Consider the following 14,879-nt stretch of genomic DNA (forward strand, 5'->3'; position numbering starts at 1 on the left):
TACATGCTGGGAAATCACGGGAGACCTATGGATTTCACGACCCACTTCATCGAGAGCGCACGATTATGAGAGACGTCTATCAGGGGAAAACCAGTCACCCATCCATCCGCTTGAGTAAACACACAGGGTCTCCAACTCCCCACCATACAGGCTGCTCTCCGCCACACACACACACATCTAGTTTTCCACAGCCACACACATAGTCTGCCCCTCCTGTCAGTTTGGGTCACATCAGCAGGTCCATTGGGAGAGCTGCCATTTATGACTGCCCGAGTTAGCAGACCGACAGACCCCAGTCTCTGGAAGCGCTGTAGTGTCTCCCACTAGCCCTACCCCTCTCCTGTGCCTCCACCCCACCAGCCCTAGACCCCACCAGCCAACATATGCTTCCAATGGCCCAGTTGGTTGGGGGTAGTGTTTTGTGCACAAATCATAGATTTTATTCCTGCATGAACCACACATACGGAATAAATAGGTTGAAAGCATCATCGGAACGACCATTTTATATAAGGCATGAGTTTGAACACTCCAGTAGGAATCCAAGTTGGTTACCCTTAGGACTCTCAATGACTGGTCAAATTCTCAAATGGCCTAACCACATTCGTTGGCTTCTTCACGGCCATAAAGATACGCCTAATTAGGGTTGTAATCAGATTGCTTTCACCTATAAATACCTTTCTGATCACAGTCAGAGGTGAGCTGGCATGCAAGCCAAGGTAGACATCTCAGCAGGGGCCCCTCTTCTTCCCTCCTGTAGGGTAGGTTGATGGTGTGATTGCTCTAGTGTTCAGCCAAATTATTATGTTTATTGCGCAATGAAATATTTCTAAAATGTGATTAATTGTAGTGGATTTTATTGAATTGTTAGTAGATATCACATTTGGCAAAAATATGTCCATCTGCACTTAAAAAGCCTTTATTTTCCTATTCTGGGGGTAATAACTTCACCACCATGAATCAACCAAGGTCATTTAACACTCAAAATAGACATGTACATTTAACATCCAATTAAAAAAAAAAAAAAAAACTGGTCAACAAGCACTCCGGGTTTGGTTTCCTAGGCGAATATCATGATTCACTTTTATTAAAAGCATCATAACTACAGTTCATCATACATGATGTAAAAAAAAAAAAAAAAAAAAGGAAAAAAAAATGACAAAAAAGAAAACATTTACAACTTATGTCTGTAAACTTCAAGGCTAGTTAGAATTGAGGTAATGCATTTCAGCTTGGTGGCTAAAAGTAACAAAAAGCCCATTCAATAGTTCTAATAAAGGTACCTGATTATTTTACTCTTACACCAGTGCATCAACAGGGATAGTGTGAGACAAATTGATTGCAGTACTTTTTCATGTCATCGTTTATATGCGATTTCGTTTCTCTTTTTCACCGACACTTGTGGTTGTGTTTTAATGGGAGAGCGATGTTTGAGACATTCAAAAGCTGCCTTAGGTTATTGCTGTCTCCGTCCGCGTTGTGGAAGAGAGGTCTCTCCCCTGCTTGGCTTTGTCAGTGTGTCAGACTAAAAACAGTCAGGAGAGTCAGGGCCATCAGTGTGTGAGACTGGAAAACAGTTTCTATAACGAGTGTGACTTGGAAGAGTCAGACAATATGGGTGTTAGTAGTAGTAGTAGTACTAGGCGGCAGAAAACTGGAACTGGAAAGAATTTGACTGAGAAGGGTAACGGGGTGGGTGAGGGTAAGACCGTCCGATTGAGACGGGGAAGAGTCAGATTGGATTGTTAGTGTGTAAGATTACAGGAAGAAACAGTCAGGTGTGTGTAGACTTGTGTGGGAGATCATCAGTGTGAGAGACTGGGAACAGTCAGATTATTAGGCCATCTGATATGTGAGGACTTCATCCTGCTCTTCAAGGCAGAACAGTAAAACAGCAAAAAAAACAAGATCCTTTTCATCAGCAGCATATAGACGCTTAATGCCGTTTAATTGTACGCCAATGGAGAGTTACGAGATGCTACTTAATTTCACAATATCAAGAGTAAAAAAAATACAGAAACAGAAAAGCAGCATAGCACTATTGGAACGATTCATTCCTATAATAATATTTCGGAGGAAATGTTCCATCTCATCTAGTATGCACTGTTCAGAGAGCACAAAGACCAAAAATAACACCCTTTTGACATCTGCAAAACTCTAGTTCAGTTTGCTTTTTCCCTGACTACGCTATTAACGCTACAGTGAGAGCCTTTTAGTTACGTATACTCTCCCTGATTTTCATTTTTACCTGTAAAAGAAACAAAGACAAATAAAACAAAAACTAATTTGGATATCAAGTTGGTGTGTAAACGTGTCATGAGAGCACTGGGGGGGGGGGTCGTCAAAGGCCAGTTTAGTTTCAGTCACTCTTCTCAGGGGCATCCTCTCCTTCCTCCTCATCCTCAGCCACTAGGTCTTGCGGCGAGTCAGCTTCCTCAGCCAATGCGGAGGCCTCGTCTTCTAGGGCAGACGACTCGGCCGTCTTCTCCAGGCTCTCTGCTGAGTCACTGTCGTCGGCTGTCTCTGGGTCTGCGGTAGATGCGGCAGGGCGGTCCGGGGCGGGGCCAGCCTGGCTGGGCTCCTTCTCCTGGCCCTGAGCTCCAGAAGCAGCCCCCATGGCACCAGCCATGGCACTCTGCAGGTCAGCCAGGGTGGTGGGAGGAAAGCCAGGCATAGTGAGACCTCCCAGGCCAGGGGGCAGGAACATGTAGGGGGAAAAGAGCCCAGGGGCCATGGTGGACAGCAGGAAGGGGTTGAAGGCAAGGGAGCTGGCCGACATGCCGGAGGCTGCCATTGCGGCAGCGGCTGCGTTCAGAGCAGTGGCGTCCCTGTTAGCCTCACTCGACTCTGCCTCCAATCCAGTGTCCTTCTCCTTGTCCTCATCCCCCTCTTCTCCGCCCTCCCCGTCATCTCTCTTTGATGTCTCGTCCGAATCACCCTCGTCATTGTTGCCGTTGGAGGCTGTAGCGGGCGTGGCAGCAGCCGAGGCAGCTGCGGCGGCCAGGTTATTTCCGAACAGGCCTCCCAAGCCAAACATGTTTGGCAGGCCGCCCATACCAGCCATACCAGGCAGCATGAGAGGCAGCATGGCTGAGGCGTGTTTAGAGTCAGCCCCCCCCATGCCGGGGAAGCCCATGAGCTGCAGCTGAAGACTCTGGAAGCTCTGTAGGCCCTGCAGGCTGGTGAGGTCCATGCCTCCAAACAGGCCATTCATCAGCAGAGGGTTTAGGCCCCCGGATGATGCAGCCTGGGCCTGAGCTGCCGCAGCAGCCGCCGTCGCTTTGGCGATCTCAGATTTGGGGCGTCTCCCCCGACGACGGACGCCCTCCTCGCACCACGGGCCCAGTCAGGAGACGGTCGAACATGGCCTCAGGGAGGAAGCCCTGTGGAATAGGGGAAGAGACCGTGGTTAGTTAGTCAAACAACAATTTTGCAATTCGGCATTCATTTCTCCCCAAACATCAGTTTCCAACCGATAAGGTTTAAATCTAAAACAAGTGACGATTGGAATCATTTGAGGGCTAACCGGGAGAATGACAAGAGACTCACCGATTGCTTGACAATGTCGGTCCAGTCAGGAGCGATGGCAAACTCTGGGTTCTCCAGGAGCCATCGGGGCAGTTCCTTCATGGGTGGCGCCATGGCTCCACCCATCTGGAAAAAAAAGAGGAACAAATTGTTTGGCAATTGAAACTGTTGCCAAATGGCAACCAATGAATTTGTGACAAAGCTAATTTGTACTGTACTGAAAAGAACCCATTACCTTTCTGCCGTTTCTCCGGTTGACCACGGGAACCCTCTCTTCTCCGGTGAGAGTGTTGATGTCGATCTTGTTGGGGTTTCGGCAGCGGTGCCGCTTCTGCTTGGGTTTGGGGAACTGGGAGGAGAGGAGCAATTCCTCACTCTTCTACAGAGAGACAGACAGTAGTGTGGACAGGGATTAGGAATCACGACAGGACCAGACATGAAATTCTTGAATGCGTCATGATAGACACTATAACCGTTACGAATTAGAATAGCTAAATGTTATATTTTGTAACCATATTTTAAATCACTGAAAGGGATGGTGTAAGATCTGATTTAGGAAAGGGAACAGGGGGTTGAAGGTAGGGGATATGCTCATATTCCACACTGATGGGATAGTTCTACTGTATAGGGACATCTGGTAAACAACTAGACTGTATTCCAGTTTATTGAAGTACATACTGGTGTGTATGCAGTAGGCATGTCCATTGTGTACGTGGGGTGCTGTCTGAGCCAGTCCCTCAGGTCCTTGTCAGAGGGGGTACCAGGGTCCCCGTCCTCCATAGCGCTGACAGAGGGGACGCGGGCGGAGGCGCTGGGACTGGGAATGTTGTGGCGGTAGGAACGCGGGGGCATCGGCACCCCCTCCGCTGACGCTTTGGTCCCCTCGGAATCCTCCTATAGAGGGGGACGGGGGGGGGATGAAGACCGGGAAAGGTTAACTCTTCATTCATTACCATGTAATGTTGAGCTACTCAAATTGTATCTAAAATGTTTGATTTTGTATGAAATTTGATCAAAGTCCTGTCAAACTTGTATTTAAATGTACATTAGTCTAATTGAGATATCCCAGGCATACCCGTGTTCATTTGACAATTTCTAAAACCGAATTTAGACTTTTTCCTGTTGAACCTGTTTTCTATCAGGTTCTTTATAACCATTTATTAAAAGGTCCAATGCGGTCCGAAACATGATTTCCTGTGTTTTATATACATTTTCGCACTAAGGTTGGAATAATACTGAAATTGTTGAAAATTATAATAATGCCCTTTAAGTATAAGACAACATTTTCCAAACGTGGTCCTGGGGACCACAAAGGGTGCACATTTTTGTTTTTGCTCTACCACTACACAACAGATGCAAAAGAATCAAAGTTTGATGATTAGTCGAGTCAGCTGTGTAGTTCTAGAAAAAAGGGGGGGATCCCTAGAAGAGTTTGGGAAGCTCGGGAAGAGCTGCTTGAGTGGAACTGAAAGGAGGGACTAAAAATAAAATCACTAACGTAAAATATACTGTGTATGTAAAATGTATATAGGTTCAGAACGTTTGTGAAACACAACAGTTGAAAAATATATGGCAAATAGAAATCAAAACTTGGTCTTCAGATGGGAGGGGTTGAGGGTAACTGAAGGTGGTACTAAAAACAAACAAAAAGATGACCATTGTAAAATGTATATAAGCTGGAAGTAGAAGCCTAAGTGTTGCTGTCCATTAGTTTACTGCAATTAACACATATGGAATCATGCATTAACCAAAAACATGTTAAACAAATCAAACATTATGTTTGAGATTCTAAGTAAACCACCCTTTGACTTGATGACAGCTTTGCACACACTTGGCCTTCTCTCAGCCAGCTTCATGAGGTCGTCACCTGGAACACATTTCAATTAACAGGTGTGCCTTGTTAAAAGTTCATGTGGAATTTTTCCTTCTTAATGCCTTGAGACAATCAGTTGTGTCGTGACAAGGTACACATGGTATACAGAAAATAACCCTATTTGGTAAAAGACCAATTCCATATTATGGCAAGAACAGCTCAAACAAGGAAAGAGAAACAGTCCATTACTTTAAGACATGGTCAGCCAATCAGGAATATTTCAAGAACGATGAAAGTTTCTTCAAGTGCAGTCTCAAAAACCATCAAGTGCTATGATGAAACTGGCTCGCATGAGTACCGCCACAGGAAAGGAAGCCCCAGAGTAAACTGAGGAAATCAGCAATTAACTGCACTTCAGATAACTGCTTCACAGAGTTCAAGTAACAGACATTTCAACATCAAATTGGTCAAATTGCTGCAAAGAAACCACTAAAGGACACCAATAAGAAGACTTGCTTGGGCCAAGAAACACAAGCATTGGACATTAGACCGGTGGACATCTGTAATTTGGTCCAAATGTGAGATTATTGGTTCCAAACTCTGTCTTTGAGACAGTAGTTGTACAGATGATCGCCACATGTGGTTCCGACCGTTAAGCATGGAGGTGGTGTGATGGTGCTTTGCTGGTGACACTTATTTAGAATTCAAGGCACACTTAACCAGCAAGGCTACCACAGCATTCTGCAGCAATATGCCATCTTATCTGGTTTTCACTATCATTTGTTTTTCAACAGGACAATGAACCAACACAACGCCAGGCTGGGTAAGAGCTATTTGACCAAGAAGGAGAGTGATGGAGTGCTGCATCAGATGACCTGGCCTCCACAATCACCCAACCTCAAGCCAATTGAGATGGTTTGGGATTATTTGGACTGCAAAGTGAAGGAAAAGCAGCCAAGAAGTGCTCAGCATACGTGGGAACTCCAAGACTGTTGGAAAAGCATTCCAGATGAAGTTGGTTGAGAGAATGCCAAGAGTGTGAAAAGCTGTCAAGGCAAAGGGTGACTACTTTAAAGAATCTCAAATATAATATACATTTGGATTTGTTTAACACTTTCTTGGTTACTACATGATTCTATGTGTTATTTCATAGTTTTGTCATCTTCACTATTATTCCACAATGTAGAAAATAGTCAAAATAAAGAAAAACCCGTGAATGAGTACTGCATATATACATACACATCCCATATATACATACACAGCTGTTTTGATGGATGGAGTTTTGGCGGGTAAATTAGTAAGACCAATAACAGTTCAAAACCGCTCTGCCAATAAGAGCTAGTTTTCAGTTCCCCCTTCCAACTCAGAACTCTCTCAGACAGGTCTAGCAAAATTGCTCTTTGCTAAGAAGCGGTTTGTTTCTTTTTGACCATTTTAATTTAACACAATCACAGTAACTTAATTGTTACCCAGAACCCATTTGATATTGCAATTTTTAAATGCTGCATGGACCTTTAATAAATTAATAAAATGTGACTGTTAGTGACCATGCTGTGTACCGTGGCTCCTCTTTTGTTGTTGATAAACAGCAGCTCTAGCCCCTCCACATTTTTCCTGCGGCCTCGTCTCCTCCGGGTGGGCAGGTCAGCATCGGCCAATGAGCCATTGGCCCTATGTCTGGAAGGCGTGGCCGCCTGTAGCAGCTCCATCTGAGCCTTGAGGGTAGCAGAAGGCACCATGCTGCTGCTGGAGTAGCCCGCCAGGGACGACGCTGCCTTGTGGTGATGCATGCCCTGGAGCAGAATAAGTCCCAATGATAAGCAATATGGAAACTTAAAGTCAATGTATAGACTAAAATGCGATGCCTGTAACAAAGAGGTTAATTTACATGGCAACTAATATGACCATAGTGCTTTACATACTTGATTCCTTTATATAAATAGATGTGATAAATATTAAAATGCTTTATTTCAGTGGGATCAATTTTACTCATACATATCAGGGAGACCAGAGGGGTATTCTGCAAGCTAGATCTACGCAGGGTTTTCTAAAGAGAACCAGCTTCAGTTCCCTTCACATTCCAGCTCAGGCTTCATCCGTACTACAATGGTGGGTATTGCTGCCGATAATTCGAGCAGTCTCGTAACTGACGCATTTAGATTTGTCGAAATCATAATCAAGGAAAAGTTTACAAATTCAGCAGGGTTAATGCATTTTAAAATGACTCCTTTATTTTATTACGTATCATTAACACCCCTAACACCCTAACCCTAATTATCATTAATGCGCTTATCAATGAATGAGCAACCCCCACCACCCACTGCTATCAATAAAATAAGTTTACCGAAAGAACACTTGTCATATAAAAGTTACTGTCCCTGTAAAATACCAAATTCCTTTTGTCATTACTAAATAATGTGATAAATACATTTTGATTTTTTTTTAAAATTACATTTAATACCAACTAAACATTTGATAATAAATTTTAAAAAATCAGTCTTCCTCAAATGAAGAGGATGGCACAATCTTTGTGAGGGGGGGAATCCGTATTTAATTGGTCCTCAACTCACTGCTCAGACACTTCATTCAGGATAAATGAGTTAGTCATGAGTTACCCAGCCCTGGAATAGGTTAGTTCTGTAGGATTCATTGCCATAGAAATATACCTGACTGAAAGGTGAGCCACATACATTGGTACGACTGGTTATCCTATAATATAATAATATATGCCATTTAGCAGACGCTTTTATTCAAAGCGACTTACAGTCATGTGTGCATCCTGAGTTGACCTCGAGAGTTGACCAGTGTTACCTCGCTAACTCGTCAAACCTGATTCGTAGGACACCACTCTGACCAAAAAGTATAATTAAAAAAAATACAATGCAGTTGTAAAAAGTGATATTCATTCTAAATTTAGAATGAATTCATAAAATTCTAAAGACCCTACCTTGGTGAGGTCCATGGCCTGGCTCTGGGACTCAGGTTGGTGAGACTCTCTGAGCTGAGCCACCATATCCATCAGGTTCCTTCGTTTGGCGGCACGCTCCGCCTCAATCTCCACCTTCCTCCGCCTGCGGCGACGCTGCTTTGGCAACGACATGCTCAGAGCATCCTCCTTTACAGAGCGAGAGGGAAATACAGGGTTGAGAATTCAAGGTTTTACTGCTATCCTACAAAACATCACATGGGTTTGCACCTTCCCACCTCTCCGATTTGGTCTTGCCGTACATACCTACACGTACGGTCTCAAAACGCAGGCCTTCTAATTGTCCCTAGTTTCTAAGCAAACAGCAGGAGGCAGGGCTTTCTCCTATAGCGCTCCATTTTTATGGAATGTTCTGCCTATCCATGTGAGAGACGCAGACTCGGTCTCAACCTTTAAGTCTTTACTGAAGACTCATCTCTTCAGTAGGTCCTATGATTGAGTGTAGTCTGGCCCAGGGGTGACAAGGTGAAAGACAAGGCATTGGAGCGACGAACCGCCCTTGATGTCTCTACCTGACCGGCTTCCCCTCCACTGGGATTCTCTGCTTCAGACCCTATTACAGGGGCTGAGTCACTGGCTTACTAGTGCTCTTCCATGCCGTCCCTAGGAGGGGAGCGACACTTGAGTGGGTTGAGTCACAGATGTGCTCTTCCTGTCCGGTTTTGCGCCCCCTCGGGCTTATGTGGAGGAGATCTTTGTGGTTTATACTCAGCCTTGTCTCAGTGTAGTAAATGGGTAGTCTTGTTGATATCCCTCTAGTGGTGTGGGGGCTGTGCTTTGGCAAAGTGGGTGGGGTTATATCTTGCCTGGTTGGCCCCATCTCAGTCACCAGTAGCTATGCTGCATTAGTCTATGTGCCCGGCGGGGGGGCTAGGGTCAGTTTTATATCCGATGTAATTCTCCTGTCTTATCTGGTGTCCTGTGTTAATTTAAGTAGGGTCCCTCTAATTCTCTCTACCCCCTCCCGGAGAACCCGAGTCCCAAGATCATGCCTCCAGACCACCTTGTCTGATGACTCTGCTGTCCCCAGTCCACTTGGTCGTGCTGCTGCAACAGTTTCAACTGTTCTGCCTGCGGCTAGGACCCCTGACCTGTTCACCAGCTATGAAAAGCCTGACAAGACTGACATTTACTCCTGAGGTACTGACCTGTTTGTTGCACCCTCTACACCCACTGATTATTATTTGACCCCGCAGGTCATCTATGAACATCTTGAAGAACAACCTGGCCTTAATGGCCATGTACTCTTATAAATATCCACCTGGCACAGCCAGAAGAGGACTGGCCACCCCTTGGAACCTGGTTCCTCTAGGTTCCTTCCTAGGGAGTTATTCCTAGCCACTGTGCTTCTACATCTGCATTGCTTGCTGTTTGGGGTTTTAGGCTGAGTTTCTGTTTAGCACTTTACATCTTCTGAAGTGAAAAGGGCTTTATAAATACACTGCTCAAAAAAATAAAGGGAACACTTAAACACCACAATGTAACTCCAAGTCAATCACACTTCTATGAAATCAAACTGTCCACTTAGGAAGCAACACTGATTGACAATACATTTCACAGGTGGTGACCACAGACCACTTCTCAGTTCCTATGCTTCCTGGCTGATGTTTTGGTCACTTTTGAATGCCGGCGGTGCTTTCACTCTAGTGGTAGCATGAGACGGAGTCTACAACCCACACAAGTGGCTCAGGTAGTGCAGCTCATCCAGGATGGCACATCAATGCGAGCTGTGGCAAGAAGGTTTGCGGTGTCTGTCAGCATAGTGTCCAGAGCATGGAGGCGCTACCAGGAGACAGGCCAGTACATCAGGAGACGTGGAGGAGGCCGTAGGAGGGCAACAACCCAGCAGCAGGACCGCTACCTCCGCCTTTGTGCAAAATGACCTCCCTGCAAAATGACCTCCAGCAGGCCACAAATGTGCATGTGTCTGCTCAAACGGTCAGAAACAGACTCCATGAGGGTGGTATGAGGGCCCGACGTCCACAGGTGTGGGTTGTGCTTACAGCCCAGGACGTTTAGCATTTGCCAGAGAACACCAAGATTAGCAAATTCGCCACTGGCGCCCTGTGCTCTTCACAGATGAAAGCAGGTTCACACTGAGCACATGTGACAGACGTGACAGAGTCTGGAGACGCCGTGGAGAACGTTCTGCTGCCTACAACATCCTCAAGCATGACCGGTTTGGCTGTGGGTCAGTCATGGTGTGGGGTTGCATTTCTTTGGGGGGGCTGCACAGCCCTCCATGTGCTCGCCAGAGGTAGCCTGACTGCCATTAGGTACCGAGATGAGATCCTCAGAACCCTTGTGAGACCATAGGCTGGTGTGGTTGGCCCTGGGTTCCTCCTACTGCAAGACAATGCTAGACCTCATGTGGCTGGAGTGTGTCAGCAGTTCCTGCAAGAGGAAGGCATTGATGCTATGGACTGGCCCGCCCGTTCCCCAGACCTGAATACAATTGAGCACATCTGGGACATGTCTCGCGCCATCCACCAACGCCACGTTGCACCACAGACTGTCCAGGAGTTGGCAAATGCTTTAGTCCAGGTCTGGGAGGAGATCCCTCAGGAGACCATCCGCCACCTCATCAGGAGCATGCCCAGGCGTTGTAGGGAGGTCATATAGGCACGTGGAGGCCACACACTACTGAGCCTCATTTTGACTTGTTTTAAGGACATTACATCAAAGTTGGATCAGCCTGTAGTGTGGTTTTCCACTTTAATTTTGAGTGTGACTCCAAATCCAGACATCCATGGGTTGATAAATTTGATTTCCATTGATAATTTGTGTGATTTTGTTGTCAGCACATTCAACTATATAAAGAAAAAAGCATTTAATAAGAATATTTCATTCATTCAGATCTAGGATGTGTTATTTTAGTTCCCCTTATTTTTTTGAGCAGTGTACATTAGATTGAAAATCAATGTAGAAAATTGGGACACCGGTTTGAAAGTAAAATTAAGTTATTGAAGTAAATTATGTAGTAATAAGGGAATATTCATTTTCAGACCTCACCCTATATATATCTGTATGAATACATTTCATTTTCCAAGACCAATCATCTGAGATGCATGTTATGTTAACCGGTATGTACAAACTAAATCTGTTGAGGGCGATTTTTTAAATATATTTTTTTTACTACTTACGTTAACCTGTGGCGAGAGGGTGAGGTCTTCGCTGCCGCTGAAGCTCGTCTGAGCAGCCGCCACCATTGACAGCTCGGCCAGGCCCCGCCTCTGCAGGGGGCTTTCTGACACCACGGGTCCAGGGTATCCAGGCAACAGGCCTGGGATGTCGAAGAACTGACGACGGTTGGCCGGCCACTTGCCCTTGATGACCGCCTCGCAGATGTTGTCCATGCGGTTGATCATTACGCGATCCTGGAAAGTAAAAATGGCGCACAGAGGAATGGATTAATACAACTAGAGAAGTACTTTGATGATCGAGTGGGGTCCAACTTTAACTGGGCTTATCGCTCATGTTCTCGATTTTATTTCTTTACGTAAACTGATGTGTTATTTCTTTAATACTGAACTGTTCAAGTACCTTTTGTTTATAGTATGTGCCTAGCAAAAGTATTCACCCCCCTCTGCATTTTTCATATTTTGTTGCAACCTGTAATTTAAATGTATTTTCATGTAATGGACACACAAAATAGTCCAATTTGGTGAAGTGGAAAAAATTACTTGTTTAAAAATATAAAATAAAAAACTGAAAAGTGGTGCATGCATATGTATTCACCCCCTTTGCTATGAAGCCCCTAAATAAGATCTGGTGCAACCAATTACCTTCAGAAGTCACATCATTTGTTAAATATAGTCCACGTGTTCACATGATCTGAGTATGTATGTATGCATGTGTGTATGTATGTATGTATGTATATATACACACACACGTTCTGAAAGGCCCCAGAGTCTGCAACACCACTAAGCGAGGGGCACCACCAAGCAAGTGGCACCATGAAGACCAAGGAGCTCTCCAAACAGGTCAGGGACAGTTGTGGAGAAGTACAGATCAGAGTTGGGTCATAGAAAAATATCTGAAACTGAACATCCCACAGAGCACTATTAAATCCATTATTAAAAAATGGAAGGAATATGGCACCACAACAAACCTGCCAAAGGAGGGCCACCCACCAAACCTCACAGATCAGGCAAGGAGGGCATTAATCAGAGAGGCACCAAAGATAACACTGAAAGAGCTGCAAAACTCCACAGAGGAGATCGGAGTATCTGTCCATAGGACCACTAAGCCGTACACTCCACAGAGCTGGGCTTTATGGAAGAGTGGTCAGAAAAAAGCTGTCTGGCACACAGCCAACACCTCACTCCAAGAGCACCATCCACACAGTGAAGCATGGTGGTGGCAGCATCATGCTGTGGGGATAATTTTCATCAGCAGGGACTGGGAAACTGCAGGAATGATGGATAGTGCTAAATACTTTGAAATTCTTAAAGGGTTAAACTATTTTAGTCTTCCAGAGATTTGAGACTGGGACAGAGGTTCACCTTTCAGCAAGGCAATGACCATAAGCTAAAGCAACACTTGAGTGGTTTAAGGTGAAACGTTTAAATGTCTTGGAATGGCCTAGTCAAAGCCCAGACCTCAATCCAATTGAGAATATGTGGTATGACTTAGAGATTATTGTACACCAGCAGAACCTATCCAACTTGAAGGAGCTGGAGCAGTTTTGCCCTGAAGAATGGGCAAAAATACCAGTGGCAAGATGTGCCAAGCTTATAGCGACAAGAGACAAGAGACTTACAGCTGTAAGTTCTTCATTTCTTATTTGTTTCACAGTAAAAATATTTTGCATCTTCAAAATAAATCAAATGATAGAACCCCCACCCCCCCCCAAAAAATCAATTTTAATTCCAGGGAGTTAGGCAATAAAATAGGCCAAGGGGGTGAATACTCACACAAACCACTGTATAGTGTGTGCCTATTATGGGGTATTGTGTGTTGATTGCGGAGAAAAAAATATTTATTTAATCCATTTTAGAATAAGGCTGTAACTTAACAAAATGTGGAAAAAGGGGTCAGAATGAATACTTTCCAAATGCACTGTACCGTTCATAATATTTCCCTTAAAGTTATTTGCCTACCTAATCTATTCACAGAAGTGGGACATTTTCCACCTCTAGGAATTGTGTACAGATCCTTGTGTCATACATTACCATGCTGAAACATGAGGTGATGTGGCGGATGAATGGCACGACAACGGGCCTCAAGATCTCATTAAGGCAAATCCGTGATTTCAAATTGCCATGGATAATATATTGCGTTCATTGTACGTAGCTTATGCCTGCCCATACCATAACCCCACCACCACCATTTGTTATTTACCCCTGATTTTTATTTTTTCATTTAACTAGGCAAGTCAGTTAACACATTCTTATTTACAATGACATTCTAACCTGGCCAAACCCAAACGGCGCTGGGCCAATTATGCGCCGCCCTATGGGACTCCCAATCACGGCTGGTTGTGAAACAGCCTGGAATTGAACCAGGGTCTGTAGTGATGCCTCTAGATTTTTTATATATTTTTTATTTTACCTTTATTTAACTAGGCAAGTCAGTAAAGAACAAATTGCAAAATTCACTAAAATGACATTGGAGGCAGCTTATGGTAGAGAAATTAACATTAATTTCTCTGGCAACAGTGCTGGTTGAGATTCCTGCAGCCAGCAGGCCAATTACACACTCCCTCAAAACCTCCGACATCTGTGACAGTGTGTTTTGTTACAAAACTGCACATTTTATAGTGGCCGTTTGTCCCCAGCACAAGGTGCACCTGTGTATTGATCATGCTGTTTAATCAGCTTTTTGATATGCTACACCTGTCAGGTGGATGGATTATTTTAGCAAAGGAGAAAATGATCACCAACAGGAATGTAAACAAATTTGTGCACAACATTTTAGAGGAATAAGCTTTTTGTGAGTATAGAACATCTCTGGGATATTTTATTTCAGCTCTTGAAACATGGGACCAACACTTTACATGTTGCGTTTATATAATTATTTGTTCAGTATATATTTAACCACTAAATTAATATGAGCATGTATCTGTGAATTAATGTACATTTTTGTTCGACAAACCTTCGGCCAGAAAGAGAAGGAGAAGTTTCTCTGGATGGCTGAGGGTTCTCCATCCTCGGGGCAGAACCCATCGCGGGTCTCGTCTCTGGCCGTGGTGCTCAGTGAGGCATTGCTCTCCTCGTCAAAGTTCTTCTGCTCAGAGGTGGCACCAACTGAAAAATGACGACAACGCTTGGTCAATTGCAGCCACAAGAGAATCTAGAAATGGCTTCATGTAAGTGCTTTCTCAAAATTAGCAATAGCAGTATACGAGAAGGGTCATACAGTAAATCTTCAATTCAACATTAAGCAGCAAGCTTAAATAGACTACATACAGACATATGGTAGTTTCTAAATTCCAGCTAAATCAGACCAACTACACACAGCCACTTCAGAGTAGTTGAGTCATGCACTTGCATGGCCCAACGGTCTATAGTATAGACCTCTACACAGTTGATAGTTTGCATGAATTCACACCCT

General features: G+C 44.4%; 1 protein-coding gene across 1 annotated transcript in view; it reads right to left on the bottom strand.

Annotated features, from left to right (window-relative positions):
* Positions 1 to 900: 900 nt before the first annotated feature.
* Positions 901 to 14,879, bottom strand: part of LOC124009083 (chromodomain-helicase-DNA-binding protein 7-like) — a 79,567-nt gene continuing 65,588 nt past the window's right edge. The window contains 9 exon segments of the mRNA XM_046320584.1: positions 901 to 3,329; positions 3,331 to 3,380; positions 3,547 to 3,651; positions 3,761 to 3,904; positions 4,204 to 4,419; positions 6,898 to 7,131; positions 8,286 to 8,453; positions 11,468 to 11,701; positions 14,421 to 14,572. Coding sequence (XP_046176540.1) covers positions 2,357 to 3,329; positions 3,331 to 3,380; positions 3,547 to 3,651; positions 3,761 to 3,904; positions 4,204 to 4,419; positions 6,898 to 7,131; positions 8,286 to 8,453; positions 11,468 to 11,701; positions 14,421 to 14,572 — 2,276 coding nt within the window. The 3' untranslated portion in view covers positions 901 to 2,356.

This window comes from Oncorhynchus gorbuscha, linkage group LG22 (genome assembly GCF_021184085.1).
Source record: "Oncorhynchus gorbuscha isolate QuinsamMale2020 ecotype Even-year linkage group LG22, OgorEven_v1.0, whole genome shotgun sequence".
In the NCBI taxonomy this organism is placed as follows: Eukaryota; Metazoa; Chordata; class Actinopteri; order Salmoniformes; family Salmonidae; genus Oncorhynchus; species Oncorhynchus gorbuscha.